We start from the raw sequence: 24,921 nt of genomic DNA, 5'->3' as shown, positions 1-24,921 counted from the left end.
CCCTGTATTTGTTTCTCTGTATTAGATAGAGCTGCTTTGACTCCATTTCCTGGTAGTGTGCCTGATGAAGTAGGTGTCCTGTAGGGTCCAATGGCACAGCCACCCCTATCATCCAGGCTGTGTATTTGAGGTGTGCCCTTCATGTGGGCTGAGAACACCCTCCTCTTCTAGTTGAGCCTTGGTTGCTGTTGGCAAATCAATGAGAGGGATTTACCCAGGCCAGTCAGCTGCAAGGATTGGCTATGACCACTTACCACAAATTTTTGCTCTCCATGGAGGATCAGCTGTGCAGGGGCAGGGTGGCAGTGCTCCAAAGTGGTCTGTAGCTCTCCATTGGGTGAGCTGGCCCTGGGGTTTCTTGGATATGCAGGCCAAGGTCAGCCCCTACCAGTGTTTTGCCTGGGGCTGCCCTTCCTATGCTATAAAGCTATCTGAGAAGGCTCCTGCTTTTGCTGGGCTTGGAGATTCCCAGGCAAAGCCAAACTGTGAAACTAACCTGCCTGCTGCTAGTGCCCATCCTGGAGCTCACTGAGGCCAGCTGTTGCTTTTTTGACAGGATTTAGGAAGTTGTGCAGAATGAGCCAAGACCAGCCATTCATATGGAAAAGCAGCTTAGGTGGGACAGTAAGTTGGGTAGGGTAGAGTCTCCGGGGATCTCCAGGGTGGGGCAAACAGTGTTAGTCAGATATGCACCACTGTGCTGGCCCCAGGGCTCTGCAAGAGGAGGACTCAGAAAGGGGACAATGACCTCTGCTTGCCCCAATATCAGATATTACAGCCTCTTCCAGAACACTACTGGTGCCCTTCAAGCTGCCACCCCAGTGCTAGAGCTCAGAGGATGTGAATCTGAGTAGGTGCATCCATATGTGAGATCTTTTTGATGAACTGCTTGAAGCTCCAGAAGTTTCTTCCACTGACTCAATCCCCACTGGTTTCTACAGCCAGAAATTGTGGGGACTTATCTTCCTGCCATTGGAATCCTGGGCTGGGGGGCCGGGTGTGGAACTGGGCCTGTTCACTCCTGAGATAACCTGACTGAATTTTTACCCACCACATGTGGGTGGGAGACCAGCCTGTTCTGCATCTGTGCCCTGCCTACCAGTCTTAATGGATGTGCTTTCTTTAGTTCCACAGTTGTCAGACTTCCATTCAACTCAATTTCTGATTGTTCTGAGTGACTGTTGTTCTATATTTTAGTTGTAATTTGATGTGGCTGTGCGAAGAGGTGAGCCAGGTCTGCATATGCCACCATCTTGACTGGAAGTCTTACAATATGTATTCTTAGAATATTTCTTAAATATAATTTTATTATAATGCATTTTATTCAGTTTAAAATATTTTCTCATAGCCCTTGAGATTTATTCTTTAACCCCTATGTTATTTAGAGGTATGTTTCTTAATTTACAAAACTTGGGAGATTTCCTGGATTTCTCTTATTGATTTCCATTTAATTTCATTATGATCAGGGAACATACTTTGTATGATTTCAGTTCTTCTAATCTATTGAGTGAATTTTATTACCCAGCATATGATCTATCCTAGTGAATGTTTTATGTTCACTTGACAAAAATGTATATGTAGTGTTGTGGCGTGACTTATCCTTTAAATGTCAACTACATGAGTTGGTGGATGGTACTGTTGAGTTCTATATATTGCTGCTTTTCTGTCTACTCTATCAACTACTGAGAGTGGCGTGTTGACATCTCCAACTACAATTGTGTATTTGTCTGTTTTGTTCTTTCAGTTCTGTCAATTTTTGCTCTATAGATTTGGAAAGTGTATCACTTGGCACATACACATTTAGGACTTTATTTCTTCTTGGTGAATTGATCTTTTTATCATTACGTCATGCCCCTCATTTCAGGTAAATATTTTTGTTCAGGTACCTATATTGATATTGATATATCTATTTCAGCTTTTTAAAAAATGTTTGATTTATCTTTTTCTATTGTCCTTTTACCTACTTGTATTAGTATATTTGTGTGAATTTCTTGCAGACATCATATATTTTGGTCTTATGTTTTTATTTATTCAATCTTTATTGTTAAAATTTTATGTTGGTATCATATATATTTTATATAATTTCAGATATGTTTTTATCGATGCCTACCATTTAATTGTTTCCTGTTTATTCTGTGTATATTCTTCTGGTTCCCCTTTCTTGACTTCTTCTGAAGTAGTTGAACATTTTAATTTTAATGTATTATGTTATTTGCTCTATTTCTTTGTATAGTTTTTTTAGTGGTTCCTATATGCATTATGTTATATACACATGTTTTTTTTATTTAATCTTTTTTACCTTTATTTATTTTTCCCATTGGCATTTAGTCCCCTTATGGCCCCCTCTCCCTAGCAATCCCCACACTCTTGTCCATGCCTATGAGTCCTTTTTCCTTCTTGCTCAATCCTTCCACCTCCTTACCTCCCCCCACTCCACCCCCAACTAGTGTACTTAGAATCAACAAGTGTACAAGTGGAATGTAAAAAGCTATCACCATATAAGTCCCTTTACCCACCTGGCTTGATGTAGTTTCTTATGTTTTATCTCTACATGCAATGACCACGCTATCAGACAATGTTACTATTTTTGCCTTCAGCCGTCAAACATTTTAAATAACTGAAGGGAAGTGGAAGTTTATAATATTTACAATTTCTCCTACATATCCTTCATTCCAGATTTTCCAAGTTTCCTTCTTGTATAATTTCTCTTTTGTTTGAAGGACTTCCTTTAGCATTTCTTTTAGGAAAAGTCTGGCAACAAGGAATACTCTTTGTTTCCCATCATCTGAGCATGTCTTTATTTCACTTTACTTCATTTTCATTCATGAAGAGAATTTTCACTGGATATGGAATTCTGGGCTGAAGGCTCTTTTTTTCAGAGTTAAAAAATATATTCTTTTCCTTATGCTTTCACAATTTTTGATGAGAAATGTAGTCATTCAAATCATCATTCTCTTCTGTTCCCTATAAGTAACCCATCACCCGTCTCTGTCAGCTTATGAGATCTTGTCTTTGCCTTTCACTTTCAGCAGTTTTATCATGATCTTGCATGGATTTCTTTGGGCTTATCCTCTTTGGTGTTTGCAGGACTTTTAGAATCTATAAGGTTATGCTTTTGATGAAATTTAGGAAGTTTTTAGGCATTATTTCTGCAAATATTTTTTGTTGCTGTGGACTGTTTCTCTAAGGTTCTAAATCTTTCTAAGGTTTCTCTAAATCTTTCTAAGGTTCCATGAGACAATGTTATACCGTATAGAATTGTTCTAGAGATTTCTAAAGCTTTGCTCATTTCCTTTCAATCTTTTTTCTTGTTAGGACTTGATAATTTATATTGATCTGTTTTCATGTTCACTCACACTTTCATCTACCATCTCCATTTGATGTTGGCCTTATCCAGTAAGATAGATATTTTACTATCTTAGTGTGAAAGTACATATATTTTTCAGTTCTAAAATGTTCTATGTGGTTCCTTTTTCCATTTTATGTTTCTTTGTTTATATTTTCTATTGGTCATTTGTTTCAAAAGTATTTACCCTTATTTCTTGGAGCATTTGCAAAATAGCTGCTTTAAAAGTCTTTGTATGATAATTTCAATATCTGTATCATCTAGAAATTAGTGTCTATACATTGTATTATCTATTTGAGTTGGAATTTACTTGCTTCTTCATATGCCAGATAATTTTGATTCTATCCTGGACATTTTGAATAGAATGTTAAGAGACTCTGGTGGGTTTTGTTTAAACCCAATGGAGAATGTTGGTATTCTTATTTTAGCATACAATCAACCTAGTCAAGCCAAAAATTCTGACCAGCTCTCTGTGCTTTCTTGTTTTGATGTTATTTCCATTTTCATAGCCTTTACAATGCTATTTATGCCTGCCTTACATGTGTAAATCCAGTGGCTTGTCTGGGACTTGGGAGGTGGTATATCCCATACTTCTGTTCTCAAAGTTCTTGTTGTGATCTTTAGAGTCATCTCTACATGTACACAGCATGGGGGGTGGGGGATAAAAACAGCAGTTCACATGTAACTTTATGGAATTGCATTCCCAAGATCTTGATTTTTCATTACTTCCCAGATATATTCTGGTTCTCAAGGATTCCCCTTTTTGGTCCTCTGGCCAGAATCAGTTATCTCACTCTGCCATACACTTACTGTGACTGTATCCATGTCTCCAGCACATAGCAGCAGAGAAAAAGAGAGAAAGTAAATAATAGAATTTTGTCCCACCTTTTGGGGACCCCAGTTTCCACCTCTTGAATTTTTACGCACATGTGGGCTCTCACTGCTGCCACTGTCACTATTGCCAACATTCATACAGGAATTCCCAGGGGACAGAGGTATAAGAGACATGGAGGGAGGCAGAACCAAGGGGATTTATTCCACTACGAAGATGTTAGGAGTCCCTTTCGTGCTCTTTCAATAAAAACTAAATGGCTTCTCTGGAGTTTTCTCCTGTAGGTCTCTCTTTGTATGCAAGGTTCCCACTTCAAGGGTTTGGCTACCATGGGGCTAGGCTTCAGGATATCAGAGGAAATGAAAAGAGTAAGAAACACATCATCATTTAGTGGTACTTAAAATTTTGATCTTCCTCAATCCACCCACTACCATTTAGTTTTCAGAGTGCTCAAATATCTTTTCCATGCATTCATTCCCACTTGTATGGCCATATTCAGAGGAGATACAGGGTATCATGTACTTACTCCATCTCACCTGGAGTCACAGTCCCCTCCTGCTTTTTGTGCTGGTGATGTCACATAGTTTCTGACTATAGATAGGTTTTAAACCTCACAAGATATAACAACCATTGTTTTAACAGTAAATATTATTATATATTTTCCTACAGATTTACCCTCCCCAGTGTTCATTCCTTCCTGTGATTCCATAATGCCATTTGGCATAATTTTCCTATAGCCTAAAGAACTGGCTTAATATTTATTTTCTTAGCTTTTGTTTGAAGGCACCTTTAATTTTTCATTCTGAAGGAGTTTTACAATGATTATAGAATTCCAGTTTAGCCACACACCCCGTCTCTTAAAGACACTATTCTACTGTCTTCTGATTATAACAGTTTCTGTTTAAAAGGTAGCCATATTTTATGGTTTCCACCATGAAGCTATTATGTCTTTTTGTGCACTTTTAATATTTTCTCCTTATCTTTGTTTTTTATGGTTTCTATTTCTCTGCTGTGACTCTGTTTATTCACTGTGACATATTTTCCTTTAAATACTTGAACATAGTTATGTTTAACATAAAAGAGCTACTTTAAAATGTCTTTCCTGACAGTTCCTACATCTGGGTCATCTCAGAGTCAGTTTCTTTTGACTGCTTTGTCTCGAGTATGGGTCACATTTTTCAGGTTTTTCACTTGTCTATTGATTTTTTATTGTATGCCTGACATTGTAAATGATACAAACTTGTCTTCCTTTAATGGATGTTGCTCTAGTCTTGTAAATTCCCCTAACCTGTCTGTTTTTATTATTTGTAGAGTGGTGATGTAAGGAAACAAAATTTTGAATTTTTTTCCTATGACATGCTTTTTACACAAAGTCATGAACCTCACTTTCGATGGATAGCCTTTCTAGCATCTCAGCTAAATGTCTGAAGTGCATAGTGAGGTATCTCCACCCTGCTAAGCCGTAACTCCAATGTCTCTCAACACTTCATGACATGCAGCAGGCATTCTCTGCTAGGCCTTGCACAGTCTCCTCATGTCTGTATTCAGTCTGCTCTTGGCCAAGAATCTGTGGTGAATCTCCATGTAGACTTGTGAAGCCTCCCTTTTAACAGCTACCTATTTTCAAATATGCTACCCTGATAATTTCAGCTGCTTCAAGAGTATAAAACTAAAATCATTTCCTCCTTAATGAGTCTATTGCTCTGCTTGGATTCCATTTTCTTGCAATGCAGAAAAAGTGCCCTTAAGAATAAAAACTAGGACAATTATGGGAAAGTTGTGGGACACACCTCATGTGTTTTCTTTCTTTCAAAGTTCACAGCTGTGTTGCCCACCAATCCCTGAAAAAAACTTGCCTCATCTAGTCTTGGCCAGTCTTAAGAGATTTTTTTAGTAGGAGAATAAATCAGGTACTTATTATACTCTCTCATGGCCAGAAGTAAGTTTTGGGGGCACATTTATTTAAATGCACTTGAGATTTAAACCACAGATATTAGAACTCTTCCTTAAAGCAATTTCTGACAAAAAAAAATAGGTGAGTGTGCTTAATAAAAATTTTATGAGTGACTAAAGGGGAAAGGGAGCAATGTTTTAAGGCAAAGTTGAAATTTCAAACTTAACCTTTGTTGTCATGTATATGATACTCTTAGAAGAAAGTTAAAAAATGGAACTGAAGAGCATTATGCTAAGTGAAATAAGCCAGGCGGTGAGGGACAAATACCATATGATCTCACCTTTAACTGGAACATAATCAATAGAAGAAAAAAGCAAACAAAATATAACGAGAGACATTGAAGTTAAGAACAATCTAACAATAGCCAGGGGGGAGTGGGGTGGGGACAGTGGGAAGAGGGGATTACAGGAACTACTATAAAGGATACATGGACAAAATCAAGGGGGTGGGTGGAGGTGGGGGAGAGAGGTGGGTTCAGCTGGGGTGGGGTGGAGGGATGGGGAGAAAAGGCATACACTTGTAATTGAATAACAATAAAATTTTTTTAAAAAAGGTACATATTTTTTTTCCTTTCCCATCCTTGACCTGTCTTGTTAATACACAATGTTCTCTCTTAAGGTCATGGAATCTAAGTTGAAGATATTTGACCTTTGAATCATTGGTTAGTGAGTAGCTAAATTAGGAGACACTGCCTTAAGAAGTTGGTTCAGAGTGAAAGGCAAATGACTATTTGGTTTTAGAAGTAACTCTCAGTTTTTAAAGGGTGGAGATGGTTTGGTAGTAAATTAGTTCTTTCTCTCTGCCCTGGGAGATTAGACAAACAATGGATCTAACTAAGAAAATAGACTGACTCATTTGGCTCTAATGCTATACTGAAGTTACAAGCAAGCTAACATTAATATTCAGAAAAAGAATTGGGTTCTGTATACTGTAAATGAGGTTTACATTCAATTCTATTATTTCTCATTGGAGAAACCAAAAATCAGACATTAAACTCATAGATCTAAAGGCACTCTATACTCTGTCTGTCCTTTCCTCACCATCTTCTATAGCAACACTTAAGTCATATGCAATTTACTTCATTATTTATTAACTCTTCTTTAGGATAGTAGTTTTATTGCAAGAGAAGTGAAGTGTGCAATAATTCTCTTTCCTCCTAACTTTCTTGAGCATTTCCAAAGTTCTTCTAATAGTAAACACCTTCTCTTCAAAGTGAAATGTCCATTAAGAGAACAGGCACAGGAGAGATAGGAAAGCAGGACCTGTTGGGCATGAAAAGAAGTTGTACAGAGCTAATAACGGGTCATAAGTGAATTGGAGTGGAGAATGTGAGGGAAATGGAATCACAAATCTGGGAGAAACAAGTCATCTAGTCTAAACTGTCTCTAGACAGGTCAGGAAGGGGTGTTTGGGTGGACCTTTTTTTATATCTGGATTTAGCGTCTCATGAACTTTTTCAGCCTTTTGCCTTTCACCAAGGCTGATTTCTTCTCTGCAATCATATGTTACTTCTCCTCCTGCCCCAGGATGAAGTCCTTTGGGGTGGATTTAATTGGTTTGGGGGAGCGGTCCATTCTTTTTCCCAGAGGTCTGTTTGAGGTTTAGGTCATACCGTTGGCCTCACCAACCACTGAAGGGCAGATCTCCTGGCCAGTGGATAAATTCCCTGAGCAGAGAGAAAGGACCCCTACGCTGACGGTCACATTATGTATTTCTAACTCTCCTTAGTTGTGAGGACACGATATGCTCAGGCGGGCTGAGAAGTTTTTCAGCTTCAGGTCTCCCTGTCTATGACAGAAACGTACAAATGCCTACGTTTTCCAACATACACATACACATACAGCCCCCTACATTATTCGCTGATAGAAGTGGAAAGTTGGCAACTTTTGGTTCCTCTGGAGCCACCCATCTCTTCCACATGCCCGAAGTGTCTGGATTTTACTGCAAGAGACTGTGAGTGAAGGAGGGTGGGATTAAATTTTAGCTTATTCTTCTGCTTCACCCAGAAAAGCGGTTTGTGAGCATAAGTATAGAGGTAAATGGGGTATTTGCTGCTGCTTGGTGCCTATCACATCACACCCCTTCCCTCCCCACTCCACCCCACCACCTCCACCAGTGTGTGCACACACTGAGAGAAGAAATGCACCCACCCCTCCCTCGCGACCAGCACAGGCCGACCAGAACTTCCCCTGGGTCGTGGCCCAGCGATACGGAGCGGCCCTGGCGCGAAGCCCTGCTCTTCCCGAGTCGTGGGTGGCGTGGTGCTTGTTTCCCTCCCCTCCCTTTCCGGACCCAAACGGGGATGTATCTGGGTCAGCCTGGGAGGGGCCGGACCTGCCTGCGACCGGCGGCTGTGGGGGAAAGGGGTGGCGATGACAGCATCTTTCAGGTTTTTGGCGTTTCTGAGCTTCGCCCCATCCAGCCCCTCACCGCTCTCGCGCCCGGCAGGGCTGCCGCACTCGCTCGAGGACTGGGTGGGGAAAGAGCGGGTTCTTCCTATCTGGAGGGCCACCCCTCTACGCCTTGTTAACAATGCAGCGCTCGCCACCCGCCCCCACCACACACACACACACACACACACACACACACACACGCTCGCTCGCTCTCGCTCTCTCTCTCTGGGTTCCCCAAGGCACGCTCCCGGTGCGGGCTGCGGGTCCCTCCGCCCCAGGAAAAGAGCAGTGAAACAGTTCACGGCCGCGGCGAGTTCCCGGTCTTCCTTTCCGGTGATAAACGGCGAGGCTTCGAGCCAATTGCCGCTCAAGATGCTACACCCGCAGCCCGAGCCTCTCTCTCTATCTCGTCTCCGAAGGGGCCCAGATCCAGGACAGAGAGGGTCCCTTTACCTCTGCAAATCTCAAAGCCTGAGCACCAGGACTGCGGGAGGCGCGACCCCCGGCTGGCCCCTCGCTGCCTGGGTTCCTCCCTCCGTGATCTTTTGCGCTCCACAACGCTGGGGGAGGAGCTGGGTGTGCGTCAAAACCGCATCTTCCCAGGACGCTTTGGCCGTGGACGCCTGGGTGAGGTCCGAAGGGTCATGGACCTTCCCGGCTCCCCTCCCTGCGAGCTCTGTATATAAGCCCAGCACCAGGAATCAAGGCCACCAAGTCTTCATTTTCCTGAGGCCCGGCCCCTCCCTTCCCATCCTTGCTCTGCATAAAAACTCAGCAGCTCCAAATGTACATCTCCTCACTCTTCTTCTTAGCGTTAGGGAGAGCAATGTCTTGAAAATCGTCTCCGGGTTCCTGCATTCTGTGCAGCTATCTCCTTATCCCTTCCCTCGACTCCCTGTGTCGCACACTCCGGGACTTCTGTTTGCCGGAGGGTAGCCTAGCCTATCTGGAACGTTCGTCCCTGTGGCCGGAGCCCACTGATGCTCTTTGCTTGGAAGCTTCCCGAAAGGTGCTTGCGTCCGCGGGAGCCCCAGGCCATGCAGACGTGTTCCTTCTTCCCCACCTCGCCTCGCCTGCAGACATCTCTTGCCATCCTTTCATTCACCCTTGGATAAACCCCGCGCCCCTCCCCACGGGCGCCCGGCAGAGCGCCCCCTCCCTCGACTGAGCCCCGGCGGGTGGGAAGCTGAGCGGACTGGGGCGCGCGGGAGGTGCGCAGAGCTCTCCGGCTGCCTGCCCTCGCGCGCCTGGGGAATTGGGCTGTGGGCGAGGCGGCCAGCGCTGGCCTTTATCGCTCGCCCCGCTGGTCGTTTGAAACTTTATCAGCGAGTCTCACCACTCTCAGCAGACCGAGCGGGGGGGCGGGGGCGCAGCGAGGCGCCGGCGTCGGTGACGAGGAGCTCCCGGTGCTGAGCGCTTCTGCTCTGGGCACGTATGGCGCCCGCACACGGAGTCTGACCTGATGCAGACGCAAGGGGGTTAATATGAACGCCCCTCTTGGTGGAATCTGGCTCTGGCTCCCTCTGCTCTTGACCTGGCTCAGCCCTGAGGTCAGCTCTTCATGGTGGTAAGTCTGCGCGTGAGGGCACGGCGGGGGTGGGGGTGGGGGTGGTTTTCGATTTGGGAATGGAGACCGCACTGGCCCCATTTACCGCGGCGCTCCCCCGTGGCCCGGGCAGTCATGAATTCCTGCCCAAATCCTGGCTGCTGCCCTGTCCTATCGCCTCATCCTGAGCGCCTTCTCTTTTCCTCTGAAGACCATTCCAACTTTGACAACTCCAAAAAACCCACACTTCCCCTCAAATGAGAGCTCTAATGTTTGGTTTATTTGGATCCAGCTGAGCGGCAGCAAAATCAGCCAATTTCTTATCCCGTTGAGAGACGCGCTAGCCGGGTCTCTAGCTCAGACGTGTGTGTGTGTGTGTGTGTGTGTGTGTGTGTGTGTGTGTGTGTGTGTGTTCACAATAGTTCCCCCCCGCTCCTCCTCCACCCCCCCCCCCAAAAAAAATCCTTCAAGATAAACCTAGGGGCCTATTCAGGCAGGCAGGCAGGAGCTGTAGAACCCAAAGCGTATGATTTTTTATTATTTCCCGTCCTTCCACATTCCTAATGCTTGGCCCCAGTGAGGCGAAAGAACGTTGTGCTGCCTGCCTCCAGGTAGACCTACAGCCTCAGTAAGAAGCTTGGCGTGGGGCGGGGCGGGGGGGGCGTTAAAGACCACAGGCCCCTCAAAGAGTAACTTTGCTGCTGTCCTGGGAACATCAATCAGCGATTTATTTATTAATTTTGCACAGTGGACATAACAGGTCTTTGCATCATTACAAAAAGGAGATTCTGTACCTACCCAGAAACTCTTGCCTCTCTCCCGACTTAAAGATCTTGAAGAGAGAGGGAAGTAAGAGCCCTTTAACGGCCTTGCACCGAAAACTGCCCCCAAAGATATTAATACTGATTCAGAAAGACCTGTTACCCTGGGGTGTTTTTCAAAAATCTGGCAAAAGTAAGGAGTCTCAGCCAAATGAAAGGCTAGAGCAGGGACTTCAGGAGGACAGTGGAACTCGTCAAAGGAGCGCAGCGGAGCATTGATGGGAAGAGGGATTCAACTCCTTCTTAAGCCGCTTCAAACAGGAAGGCGTTTAGCCTTGACATCGCTGACATAGGATCAAAGATTGATTTATCAGAATGACCATTTTTCAATAAAATGACTATTTCTGTTTCCATGATAAACATTATTTATTGCCCAGGCTTTTTGTCACATTGTCTCTCAGCTGTCACTTAAATATATTTTTTGGAAATCACAGCTGTAACAATTTTATGATCATATAAAATAATGAAAATACAAGAAAAGACATTCTCCTTGTTTGATCGCTTCAAAAGACACCTATGGCAGCTTGGGTTATATAAAAGGTACCTTTCTAAACATTTCACAACTAATAGAGAACATCTGGGCAGAGATGATGATGTAATTTTTTTGTTAAAGTTTCTTTTCAAAAGTACTTTATGGAGCTATAACACTGTTTGATTCTTCCAAACATTTAGTGTCCTTAATAACAATAGAAATAATTTTTTCCAAAGGTCCTCTATAAAAGCCAAGAAGAGCTGGAAAATGGAAATATTTAAAGGATTCTTTAGTGAGGGAAGAATGGCATGTCTATGAGGAGAGTGTAACATCAGATACCAGCAGGTGTCAAATAGACAGATACAGTTTCTTAACACATTTAAACATTAGGGTCAAATAAATGGGAGTGAGGAGCTTTAAAGGTCAGCTTTCCCCAAAGCCATGTCCAGACACATTTCATCATTGAGATCAGAGCCTTCTTGGGAACAGCCTTTGAAGGTTCTTCCCAAAAGTTGTTGCCCCTCCCCACTCGTTCCATTCCCTGACTGCCCAGAGCGTCAATTGCTGACTCTCAATTCATGTCCAAGACAGTCATCACTCCATTTCGAGGTGGCTTGTACCACATTACTCCACATGCCTGCAGTGTCGCTTCTCCACAGAACTAAAATTAAGTAACCCTTGCTTTCTAATATCCCCAAAAGGATAAGGAATTCATATTTGAAACATGTTTGAACTCCTCAGTCTCCCAGGAAACATGGCTGGGGAGTAAACCTCAAGTTCAGTGTTCTCACCCCTGTGTTGGTCCTTCCCAGGTACATGAGAGCTACAGGCGGCTCCTCCAGGGTGATGTGTGACAATGTGCCAGGCCTGGTGAGCCGCCAGCGGCAGCTGTGCCACCGAAACCCGGACGTGATGCGTGCTATTGGCTTGGGCGTGGCAGAGTGGACGGCCGAGTGCCAGCACCAGTTCCGCCAGCACCGCTGGAACTGCAACACCCTAGACAGGGACCACAGCCTCTTTGGCAGGGTCCTGCTCCGAAGTAAGTCTCCTGCCTTTGGGCAGCTCTTCGGGCTCTCCCCTCACACACTCCTCCCTTTTATTTTTTTCTTCAAAGTCTCTGCTCAGTTTTTCTTGCATTTTATAAGATCAGAAGCATGTTCTGTTGGGAGTATTGTCCTGTTTTACAGATGAGGACTTAAGAAATCAAGGAACTTTTCTAAATTTTTGTAGGAGGCTAGTCATAGATTGGAATGTAGACTCCAGGCTGGTGTCTTTTTACTCTTTGCTCTGTCCATCCAGTCATGTCACAGCCCTGCTTGTCCCTCCAGGTTTAGATTTTGTCTCTTGGGGAAAGGAGGTGGCACCCACAGGGCTCTTTTGACTTGTTAACCCTTCTTTCTGGGACTTGAATCTTCCAGAAGGATTTGAGCACACGATGAGGATGGAATGCACAAATCTTTTATTGGTCATAGTCATTTCAATGACACTTACATGTCACTGAGAATCAGAGACAAATCTCTGCACACCACCTTCGATCTCCCATCCAGCTATTCAGCTTTGGGTCCCACTGTGTCTGAATTAAACATTTTCTTAAGGTAGACTATGAATTCTATATGGCAGGACTAGCCTGCTGTCACTGCACTTCACTGAGTGCCTTACGTGTTGCAGTCACCACTCATTCATTGAATGATTGCGTGAATGAATGGATGAACTTGTAGTGAATGCCTATTATTTCCCAGGTACATTTTAGGAAGAAGGGTATTTATGGAGGATAGGGGTATGAACTATTAATACTTAGAAGGAGTATTAAGCATTATTTAATTACATAATAAACTTCTTAAAAGTCCTGAATGTGGAAAGTAGCCCACTAGCTGGTATGCAGTCAGAGAAAATTAACTGAAAATCACATTTTATTTTCAAAAAATATTTGTTCCTTAGTCTAGTGTTATTACCATTTTCCAAGAAATAGCACAGCCCATTTGGTACTGAGAAATCTAATCGAAAACACAAAAGGTTTTGTGTGAACCCCAGAAACAGGAAACTTTACACTTGTGTTTGCCCACCCCACTCCCCCATTCCTAAGAAAATCATCCAGGCTGTGCACTTGGTAATGCTTAACAGAGGGTGTTTCTATCATGTAATCATCACAGCCCTAGGGTTTTATGAGGCCAAATGCATAACTGAATGTCTCTGAAATCCCCCAAGGGCGTAGTGCACTCACCCTCAGTGTATCCCTGAAGTAAATTTACTGCCATATTCTGCAATTTTATTCTCTAGTTTAAGAACTATATTCTTCTGCATTCCATTTGGAGTTTTGATATGACATTGCAAATTTTTGAAAGGTTAATAGTAAATTTCAACAACATGGAATTTTCAGACTTCACCTAGATTAGCTCACCAGTGAATCAATTAAAGCTCCAGAACTTGACAAAGAGAATCTGCAAATATTTAGCACAAGACATCTTCGGATGTATTATGTACAGGCTCTTGATGTTTAAGATGTATCATGATTTTTTCTTTTCAAAGTCCTCACAACAATTTCCCAATGTGTACAAATTAAAGGTCTTTCTCATTTATAAAATGATCACCTCTAAATTCTGTCTATGAAAATATATTAAGATGTCTCCACATGGGGGAAAAAAACCTTTTAGATCACAAATCAAAGGATGTAATTTTGATCACTGATCCTAAAGGTCTGCCAAATCTCGGGATTCATTCATAAAATACTTTAACTTAATCTTGACAATGTTTGTTTCTTCAGAGCCGTGTAGTGCTGAGAATGAAGAGGCTAGAACTAGTTTGACCTGGTCTAAGGCCTCAAGTAAATAAGAGATTCTAACTTGTACTTCAGAGTTCTTTCAGAGGAAGCTTGAATGCGTTGCCAAAGTACTCAAAACTTAAAACACTCATGCTACACAATTTCTTTCCATTCTTCACAGAAGGCCAGATTCTTCTGGACGTTTATGTAAACTCGTGTGACTGTCAGTGATGATTTTGCATTGGTTCTGGGAGGGCTGAATTTGGCCTAAGGTAGCTTATCCTGGAAATAATCATGAAATTCCAGTGAAGCTATCCAAAGATTTTTATAATTAATTGCCTGGCAGGAAATTCACATCTTATAACTGTGAAGAACTCGCCTATAGAAACCTAAATGTCCTTGTAAATGACTAGGAAGGCAACGGGCAATGCTGTTTACAGGGAGAACATAAACGTTACTAACATATCCCAGGGTCCCAGAGAAATGGAGAACATTTGCCTCTCTTACTTCAGACAGCTTAGAGTAAGACAACGATTTTTAGGAACATTTGCATTTTAGTCATTCAACAGACTGTCACCAATAACAGGCAGAGAACCTTAAACCCATAAATATTTCTGCAAGAATATACCTTTAGAATTCTAGAATAAGCCTTTTAAAAAGGTGATTAGGTCTCATTCCTACAAATGTAAAAAATAAAATTAAAATTAAAAAGCAAGTATTTTAAAAGAGAGTTGAACCCATAACCTTCCAGAAAGCTTAGCTTCTAATGTTTTGCCCTTCCACATAACAATGCCCAACCCCAAACCAAAACTATGCCTATGTACTTAGTAGACATTGTTTGACTTATCTCAATCCAAAAATTAGAGAAACGTCAATAGTAACACATCAGGAAGTCTAAATATCACTATTTAGATTTGGATTTTGTTTCATATTATGAGGGCTCTAAAAAGAATCCATTTTTCTAAGAAAAGTCTAAAAATCAAAATTTGTTTTGTTAGAAAGCCAACTCTTGAAATGTGCTACTATTTCACACATAGCATTTTAGTGATTCATCTAAGACACTTAACTGAAAACATCTTCAGGCCACGTCTAACATGGTACCAAAACATCTAGAGCTACAAAGAAAAGTCAGTCCACGTGCTAAATTTTTTAAATAAATAAATAAACATCTAGCTATTTAGTAATGTATTTGAATAATAAGTGACAAATATTTTGAAAGGTGATACTTGTACTTTGGAAATTATTTCTGAATTGTAGCAGATTTTAAGTGATTTTTTTTATTTCAGCCTAGTGCTAAGTACATTAAGCATTTGAGAATTTTCCCTCTAAGTGACATCTCTAAATGTGGATACCGAACTCCAATCCAAAACCAGGCTTTAGCAACTCAGTGGGGTGACTGCTGACAAGATACTTTCCTAAACTGTAAAATACGTATAATAAAAATCTCATCTATCTGAGAGCCACTACCTGAGATTAAGCCACATTAGCATCTGTTAGTCACCATATTTTACAAACGCCTCAATTCCACTTAGAAAATCTGTGACCCTTATAATATAACCTGGGAGTCTAAAACAGCTCTCACGACCATCGCATTTCTCTCTGGAGAGCATACCTGCTACCTATGGCAAATATTCGTGTCATTGATTTTATCTAACTACAGAGTGTGACTGATTTCTTTTTATGATGGTTAAAGGTTTGGGGGAAGATATTTTTGGAAGGCTGAGGTAAGTGCCATTTAATATGGTGTAGATATGTTTCCCTGATTTTTAATAATGAGACTAGCAGAGCAAATATTGCAAGGGGCATGTAATAAATTTTAGCACTGAATGACAAACGGAACCAAGCAGGGCTTCGACACGAAAAGGTGGTTTGTTCTCCCAGCTGTGTGGTTCAAAAAGTCACACTCGTCTTGACATATTGAATCACCAAATGGCTTTCTGTTTTCTGCCTTGCTTTGGCAAGGGGTTGTTCAGCTTCTATTTTGGTTGTTAATATATTTACTGCAGCAACCATTAATAAAAAGACACGCTAATAACAATGAAATATAGCTCCACTTGAAAAATGAGGTGCACTCAGACCCTAAAGAGCCTTATATCTGTCACTATACCACAACACCGTGTTATGAGTTACTACAGATTATTAAAATAATTTAATGTAGTTATTGCACTGAAATATGTACCTTTCAGCCTGTAAGTGAAAGTAGCCTATGCTAATAAAGAACAATTCTAAGAAAGCACCCCAAAGGGTTCTTGCCCAAGTCTAATTATAGGCGGTAAATTTGTTTCCTTCCAGAAAAACCAAAGAAAAGCTTTTCACTGTCTTTTATCCAATACCAGTGATTAGTGCAGGTGTTCCAGAAGAAAGTAAATTCACCTTAATAGTTAGACATACCATGTAACTCTAGGATATTGCATATTGCCTGCAACAATCTCTCAATTACTTGTGAAAGTTGATGCCAAGCCAGAGCTCTCCAGTGGTAGGGCTGGTTACTGCCTTGAATTCTCTTCCCATCTCAGCCCCTAGCTTTTTTTGAATTCAGTATTTCAATCTCAATCATTTAAATGCATATACGTCTCCTCAGTAATGCCTGGAGGCTTGAGAGATTTTATTCATGTAGTAGCATGAATACCAAAATACATTATGGAGTGATAGAATTGTAAAATTCAGATTGTGTGTTACAGATGAAAAAGCAAAGATGTTACGCTCCCCTGTTCCAGAGCATGTGGGATTCTAGGTTAGGCAAGCAGTTGTATGAGAGACTAACGTGAAGTCAGGAGCTGGGCAAGGCAAGCTTTTGCTGCATCTTCTTTTATAATCTATATTGCAAGTAAGGACAGTTCTCATACAGATATCTTAATTGACAACAGCTTATGTTAGATGGTAATGATTATATCTGAAAGAGCAAGCCTGGGATCTAGAAAAGAATCCTTCAAGAATATCAGTACTTTTTGGTCTAGTGTTGAAGTATGCCAGAATTAAACGACCATCTTGTGAAAGTTATCCAGAACTAGTAACTCCAGACCACCTTTAAGAAAAGCATTTTTGTTTCAGGTAGTCGGGAATCTGCCTTTGTTTACGCCATCTCCTCAGCTGGAGTTGTATTTGCCATCACCAGGGCCTGTAGCCAAGGAGAATTAAAATCCTGTTCCTGTGACCCGAAGAAGAAGGGAAGCTCCAGGGACAACAAGGGCACCTTCGACTGGGGAGGCTGTAGTGATAACATTGACTATGGGATCAAATTTGCCCGAGCATTTGTGGATGCCAAGGAAAGGCAAGGCAAGGACGCCAGAGCCCTGATGAATCTGCACAACAACAGAGCCGGCAGGAAGGTATGGACTGCACTACTGCTCAGTTTATAGCCTGTACGGCCTTGTACTCACACTGTGCTTATCTTAAACTTTCATAGAGTTGATAAAAATGCCATATAGTCACAAATTCCCACTGTCCCCAACCCCAAACTACTTGTCCTAAAGAATACCACCAACTGGGTTGAAATATCCCACCCATACTCCATCCTCCTTCCCACAGTTGAGCTGAAGGAGTCCACCCACTGATTCTGGCATTGTGTAGAGTCAAGTGTTTTATGATCCCTTTGGATACTGTATCGTCTAGACAGAAGATATAATCTGTGTGTAAGGCTAGCTAGTGCTTCATCCATGCACCAATGGGATATTGAATGCTTGTATCTAAAGGGTATGAAGACTCAGAACATCTTATCTCAACCATATCATGAAAGCAACTCTCTAGGCATTGGTTTACTGGCTTTTCTAGAGTCCGGGATGATCTTTTTAGAACCAGACTTACGTTGGGATCCCTGGTACTGGATAAGTAAGTGGCCGAGGCAGAACATGGCCCTAAAGTGGTACTTTAGCCCCTTATTCCCTATTCCTTATTAACCTACTGGGCTGTGGATTCACTGGTCAGTGTTCACTCTCTACCACCCATTTAATAGATGAGGAAATAGGTCTGCAGATGCTTGAGGTCACATGGAGGTCAGTAAAAAAGTCAGGACTAGATCACAGCTTTCAACTCCTAACCCAGGGGATCGCGTGGCCTAGGGTGAAACCATTAAAATGGCAGTGTTCAGATCCATTGATAAGCCATGTCTTTCTGCATGGTGTCATGACCAGAATAACTAGAGAGTCTGCTGCCTTTGGTAAAAAGCATAAACTGGCTGGGCTAATCAAATATTAGTCAGAACCATCCTAGAATAATGTAACTGCCAAAGAGAAAAGATAATCATAATTTGTCTTTCGTCAACACAAAATTAAAATGTGCTTGATATTAATATATAAAGAAAGATCAGCACAAAATTGAAAGGTCTGGGGGGTCTTTAATGTGAAAAAAATAGAAAAAAACACAGATCTGTTTGCATGGAAATTCTTTTACTAAGCTGACAGAGATACCACATCTCATTTAACAGTAGTAAAAAGGAAAGAACTCTTGTTTAGAACATGGAATGAGACGCATGTGACCTGAACTGTTTACAAATAGTAGCTTTCTTGAACTTCAACAGTCAACATTATTTATTTTCATGAATTTAAGAATTTATAGTGACCACTGCCAAAAATATAGACTATGGTTGCGCAATCCTACAACTATTGGTAATTACTGTTTGTGCAATAGTTTGGATAAAGGAGATTTACATTGACCTTTGTTTTGACATTGATACTGCATGTATAAGTTATAAAGTGTGGTGTCTTTGATAGGAGAATGCTGCTTAATTACTCAAGCAGGAAATATAATTAGATCTCTCAGATTATTTGTGAAGATAAAAGCATATGGTTATACACTGTATCCAAAAGAACGTTGACTCATCAAAATAAATGTTAATTTTGCTTAATAGGTAGGTCATTAGATTTTGAATGGTTCAACTCTTCAAGACAACAGACCTTAGCTATTATCTTGTAGGCTCTGAGTAAACATAACTTTTAATGTAAATCACGTGATTCCTCACTGTGTAGAGGTGAACAGCTGTCAGGCCTCAGATACTCTCCTGCCTACTCTGCAAAACTGAGGAGGCTACTTTGGATTGGAATAAAAGTGCACACACTGACTTTTTAAAATGTGGCTTTAATTAATGGTGGGTGGGCAGACTTTTTCAAGGAGATGCATGATGTCAGTGAATATGAACTTTAATGAGAGTAAATGTATTGAGATAAACATGCGTCTCTAATTCTCTTCCTGCAGTCATTAGACCCTCAGTCTCTACTCCCTCTTCATGCAAGCAGAAAGTCTCTGGAATCAAAATGAGAACAGGCTGGGCTTGTGTTTGAAGGCAGGCCTCCTGAGTTAAGCCTCCAACTGGCCTGGCTCTAGAAAACCCCCTCCACTCAGAGCTGACCACAACATCAGTTCATTTTTATTTCTTCTTTGCGCTTTTCAGTATTTCCCAAGTTGTCCATTATGAATACCTTCTTTCTAAAATTGTAAGACTATACATTCAGGGATCATTTCTATAGTTCTTTAAAATGGTAGTGGTGGTGGGAGGGACCCAATACATTTCATTTAAAAGAGAAAACATCTATTCCAAGATTATTCTCTGTAACCAATGCTGTAATTTGGAATTCAACACTGCCATTCACAAAAGACCTTAATTTTTCCCTAATATTCGAGCATTTTGATTCATTTATTATAACAGCTGGTTAGAGCACCCTCATGTGTCTTGGTGTGGTAATATCATTTTAGATCTTCGGTGCTGTTTTATCATTTTATATTAATCACAGCTTCAGCAGAATTTATAATGACGTTTCTTTCCTTCATGTTTACTTGAAACTCATCTTTGACTGGGTCTTGTTTTCTACTTCCAAAGAGTCCTAAAAAGATCAATTTGCCTTGTTCAACACAAACATTCTATCAAGAAAGGCATTCCACAGCTTCTCTTAGCAGTTCTTTTTAGGTCTAAAGAAGCCACGCTATGAAAACTTCTAAATGATATTTCAGGATAGGTTTAGGTAAATTACAAGTAAAAGATACTTGGTCGATAGCCACCATTTGTTCCCTTTCAGGATTTGAAAATGGCTTTTAAATTAGGCCACTCTTTCCTCTAGATGAAATAATCACAACTTCTTTTACCTTTCTTAAGAGAATCTCTATCAAAATAAGCCATTTATCCAACCAAGCACTACCCCTTAATCGCTGGACATTTTCATAATAAGAACAAGAGGAATTCCATAAAAATACTTTCTCTGGAAGTATCTCTTACTATGGTAAGAACAGAACATGGAATTTGAAATGAGACCCACCTTAGTCTTAATCGTGCAATACCAGTGGCTTTGCTCACTGAATTTCAGGTTCTGTCATGTATAAAAGTGTATTTTGTGGTGCTGTGGGAAGACAAGCGTAAAGCAAATAGCAGAGAACCTGGCAGGTGGCGGATGTTCAATAAAAGTTTGTTCCTTTCCCTTTAGTGAAGTTAAGGCTATCTATAACTTAGGTTATAGAGGTAGGCACAAATTCAATTTTACTATTATTTAGTTCAGGTCGAACAATTCAATCTGATCACTCCATGTGTCCATAGATTCATATATGGTACAATTTAACATGCTAATAAAAACCAGTCATATAATAGTTGCTAATGTGCAAAATACTGTCAAATGTTTTGTAATTTGATCTTTCAAAAACTTTTATAGGAACAAAAAACAGTATCAGTAGTCCTATTTTTTAAATGAAAAACTGGGCCTCAGAAGGATGAAGTGACTAATCCAGGGTCACACAATTATGAAGTACTGGGCTTGGAGGCTCAAACCCAGTTGTGTTCACCCATATGTCCTTACCTACCTTTCCATGTTGTCTCTGTTGAGAATTTCTGAGAAACACACATGCACAGATATTTCTTGATTTTAAAAAAGAAGCAGCAGCAGCCACCACCCTCGGAAAGTAGTTTACCAATTGTCTTTTCCCTTTATGTATGTCTTTACAATTTTTCTATAATAAATATGTATTTTAAAGTTATATTTTATTTTAAATGTTTATTGATTTTAGAAAGAGAGGAAAGAAGGAAGGGAGGGAGGAAGAAGAGACAGGGGGAGAGGGAGAGAGAGGGAGGGAAAGAAAGAGAGAGGGAGGTCAATCAGTTGTCTTCTATATGCTCCCCAACCAGGGAATGAACCTGCAACCTAGGTGTGTGCCCTGACCAGGAATCAAACCTGCAACCTTTTGGTGTTTGAAACGATGTTCAAACCAACTGAGCCAGCTGGTCAGGGATGGGTTATTTTTTTTAAGCTACAGGGAAAACATTTTAAATGTCAGATGCATAACTGCTAATGATTGTGAACAGCTCAACTCAATTTAGCCTTTTTCAGTGGATTCGCAAAATTTCAACTAATGACCCTACAAGTTTGAGAACTCTATTCCTATATGTTATTGGACCAAATTTGTCTCAATGGTTAATTTATTAGGGAATTAACTCTGGGAAAAGCACTATTTGTAGTACTAAGTTATATGTGGAAAAGAGTAAGACTAAGACAAAGAATCTGCTGACTACCAGAAATTAAATTTTAGTCAGGGAGACAAGCGAAATACAACTGCGAGGCAAGCTCTAAGCTAGGTGGTGGAACAGGAAAATTGGCCAAAGGGCCAGTTAGTTGAGGAGAGAAAGGTTTTATCTGAAAGAACTGGGTGTTTGAGCTAGAAATAAAGATTTTCCTTGGTTGAAACAGAGAAACTGCTTTTCAGGATGGAGGGACTACAGGAGCAAAAAACATACTGGGGTGGAAAGAACGTCAGAGCTGAGGAATGAGAAGAGTTCTAGGGTGGAGCTCATAACTGAGAATTAATAGAAACTGAGGCTGCAAATTCAAGTCTCAGACAGATCTGGAGAGCCTTGAATGCCGTGCTAAAGATACTTGGATGTCACTGTGAAGCAATAGGCAGGTATTGAACAATGGTGGGAGGAAGGGAATTGAATACCATTCTTATGCATTGCTAATTTCTCTAGAGTCCACCTTAAGTGATAGATTTCAGTGTTCAAATTCCTGTGATATGTTTGAATTAATGACTTAGAAAATAGACTTACTAGAAAAATTATGAGAAATTTCTACCTTCCTGTATTTTATTTTCAGCATTAAATAAACATAGAAAGACCGATAGAGATAGTAAGCTTCCCAATGTTAATTAAAAATTGGCATATGGCAACTGTGTTGATATTTATATTTTTAATACAATGTTTACATTATTTTTGGCTACTTTGCTCATTAGGGGTTCTTAGCTATTGACGTCATCTTGATTGAGGCAATATGAAGGTTGGAAGGTTCTGGAATCAGAACACTGATTCTAATACTTTAACATGATCTTGGACAAGTTACCTAACAAGAATTGCTATTTAAAATATACACACATATGCACCAGGTTTTAAGCAAACCTAATAGGTAGGTAGCATTATTATCCACATTTTGCATATGAAGAGATGAAGGTATTTAGGGTGGACAGAAGTAGCAACCAAATTAAATTTATTTGTGAGCTGAAATTCAAGCTTTACTTGACATCCTGTGTTTTATATGGAAGAAATTCAGAAGGTGAAGGGATCCAGAGTTTCTAGTTTCATGTCCCACCCAAGCCAGCAACACTTAAGATCAGTTCTGTGGAACATTGGGGCACCCAGACTAAGCAGAAACTTCTAAGTTCTGTCTACAGAAAATGCCTCCAAAATCAATAGGAATTGATATTGTGCAAGATGTAAACACAGCCTTGTAGGCAAGTAAACCCAGGGCCTAATTAAGACTTCCAAGAATAGATCCTGTTTAAGATACATAATAAATAATGGGTCTGAACCAAGAGAACTGGGCAGGATTCAAAAGCAATCACTCTCAAAGGGGAATTATCAGTAGAGAAGAAAATGATAATACTGCACTAAACTACAGAGCAGGATAGCTTTAACCTCCTATTCATCCTAACCCTCCCTTAAATAGTGTTCGGCATCTTTATGAGGCACAACCTTCACTTAGTAGATGTGTGTTTTCTGATTGGCCTCCTTAGTTCATAAAATTAAATGCATTTTAAAAAATGAGATCACCTCTACCTGCCTCACCTCTGTCTTGTTGGACCCAAAAGTAGAATGTTCTTGATATTATAGATCTTTATTTAACATATGAATTAAAAACTAACCAGAATTATAGTCCCAAGGCAGAGAGAATAACTTAGCAAAATTGTTACAGTTCCATGTAAAGTCCTATCACTTACAGAAAAATGTTTTGTAGATTGCCTCGTTAGTCAATAAGTTATTATATATATATGGTTAGTCAATAGCAATGCTCTTGAATTCCACAAATATAAATTCCACACCCTATATTTCCTAGCTAAGCCCACCTACACTCACTGTTTTTAAAGAATGACAGTGCTCAAGAAATCACAGTGTCTTATTTAAGTTAACAAATGATTATATAAGCAAATCAACTGCACAGTACAGTAATAAATATTCCTTGTTTTCCTAATTTCAGAGCATATATGTTTGAAAGATATGTTAGTATTATTTTCAGTTACTCATAGAGACATGGACCTGTCAAAAGAATTTAACTGTTAATAAATGTCCTTGGCCTTAAGCCAGCATCTGAAAATTAAATAATGTTGTTAATGTGTGTTTCCCTCAGGAATAGGTCCTGATATAGGTCCAGAAATATGTTAGCTGCTTTATGGCATGCACCCAACTAAAAGTGAAGTACTAACACTCCTTTGAATGTTCAAGTTAACTAAATAAGTTAGTTAAAACATGGCATCTAAGGACCTAAAATAAATTCTCAGCAGGATTTCTAAGGCAAGGTCAGTGGTTAAGTTGGCATACTTTTCAAACAGGTGGACTGCCCTTTTTCTGACAGGAAGTGAATCCCTGTGGCACAATGCAGGGGTTGTAAACTTAGCAAAATGCAGGAACTTAGAAGAAAAAATATCTCAAGTAAGAAGTCTTACAAAGACACACTGGCATTGCTTGGGCTCAGTCTTCAGAAAAGTTTACTTAAGGAACCAAAATTTAATTCTCCTTGGGAGAAATTTGTCTTTATAAATGGCAAAACAATTCTTTGTAGACTAATTAGATATCCAAACACTAAGTGTAAAAGTTTTTGTAGAATCCACTGAACCCAGAGAACATGAACCCCCCGGGGTTGGCAAACCCCAGTATTAGAAATGCTGGTAGAGTGATTTAAGGTGTTGACTTGGTGTCAGATGGCATGGGTTACATCATGGGTCCTCAGCTTCCATTTGTGTGAATAACCTCATCTGTACAATGGGATGAAAATAGTGAAAATAAAGTACTTAGTATGTTTGATATTGGTAAGAGCCTAATGATATTATGCCTTATTATGCTCTGACAGTAAGCTGAGGCAGATAAATATAAAATAGGGTTGTTCTAGCCTGAACAACAATGCATGTATGTACTTCTTCCATAGCTTCGGTTTTTACATTCAGACTTCTCTGTGGTATAGAATGCTAATATTTATAAGTTTCTTAAATTCTAAGAGTAGAGAATAGCCTCTGCAGGCCCAAAGGCTTAAAATGCTCAAAATCAAAAGTTTAAGGATCATAAAAAATTTGCTGAGATGTTAGCGCTGAAGCAATTATGAGCTTATTGAAAGTTTTTTATATGAGAAAATTATGTTAAGCTACAATGGTTTCCATGAGGCTAAACACCAAGGGTCTTTTTAAAAGTAGTCATGTCAAATGAGCAAGTATTTACTGACAGGATGCCACAGAGTAAACATTAGATGGGATGAAGCAAATGGTGAGGGGAGAGGGGTTGATGAAGAATTGTGCCGGCCAAGAGGGTGGTATAAAAAGCCATGAGGGCTGTGAGAATGTGAAGAAAG

General features: G+C 40.5%; 1 protein-coding gene across 1 annotated transcript in view; it reads left to right on the top strand.

The window, feature by feature from the left end:
- The first annotated feature begins 9,283 nt into the window (after nucleotides 1–9,283).
- The window catches only part of WNT2 (Wnt family member 2), a 53,822-nt gene continuing 38,184 nt past the window's right edge, over nucleotides 9,284–24,921 (top strand). Inside the window, exons 1-3 of the mRNA XM_024555429.3 lie at nucleotides 9,284–10,092; nucleotides 12,177–12,403; nucleotides 17,174–17,451. Of these exons, the coding sequence (XP_024411197.1) occupies nucleotides 10,010–10,092; nucleotides 12,177–12,403; nucleotides 17,174–17,451 (588 nt within the window). The 5' untranslated portion in view covers nucleotides 9,284–10,009. The remainder of the gene's footprint in view (nucleotides 10,093–12,176; nucleotides 12,404–17,173; nucleotides 17,452–24,921) is intronic.

This window comes from Desmodus rotundus, chromosome 6, assembly GCF_022682495.2.
Source record: "Desmodus rotundus isolate HL8 chromosome 6, HLdesRot8A.1, whole genome shotgun sequence".
NCBI classification, from domain to species: Eukaryota; Metazoa; Chordata; class Mammalia; order Chiroptera; family Phyllostomidae; genus Desmodus; species Desmodus rotundus.
This window is presented reverse-complemented; position numbering and strand designations above follow the sequence as displayed.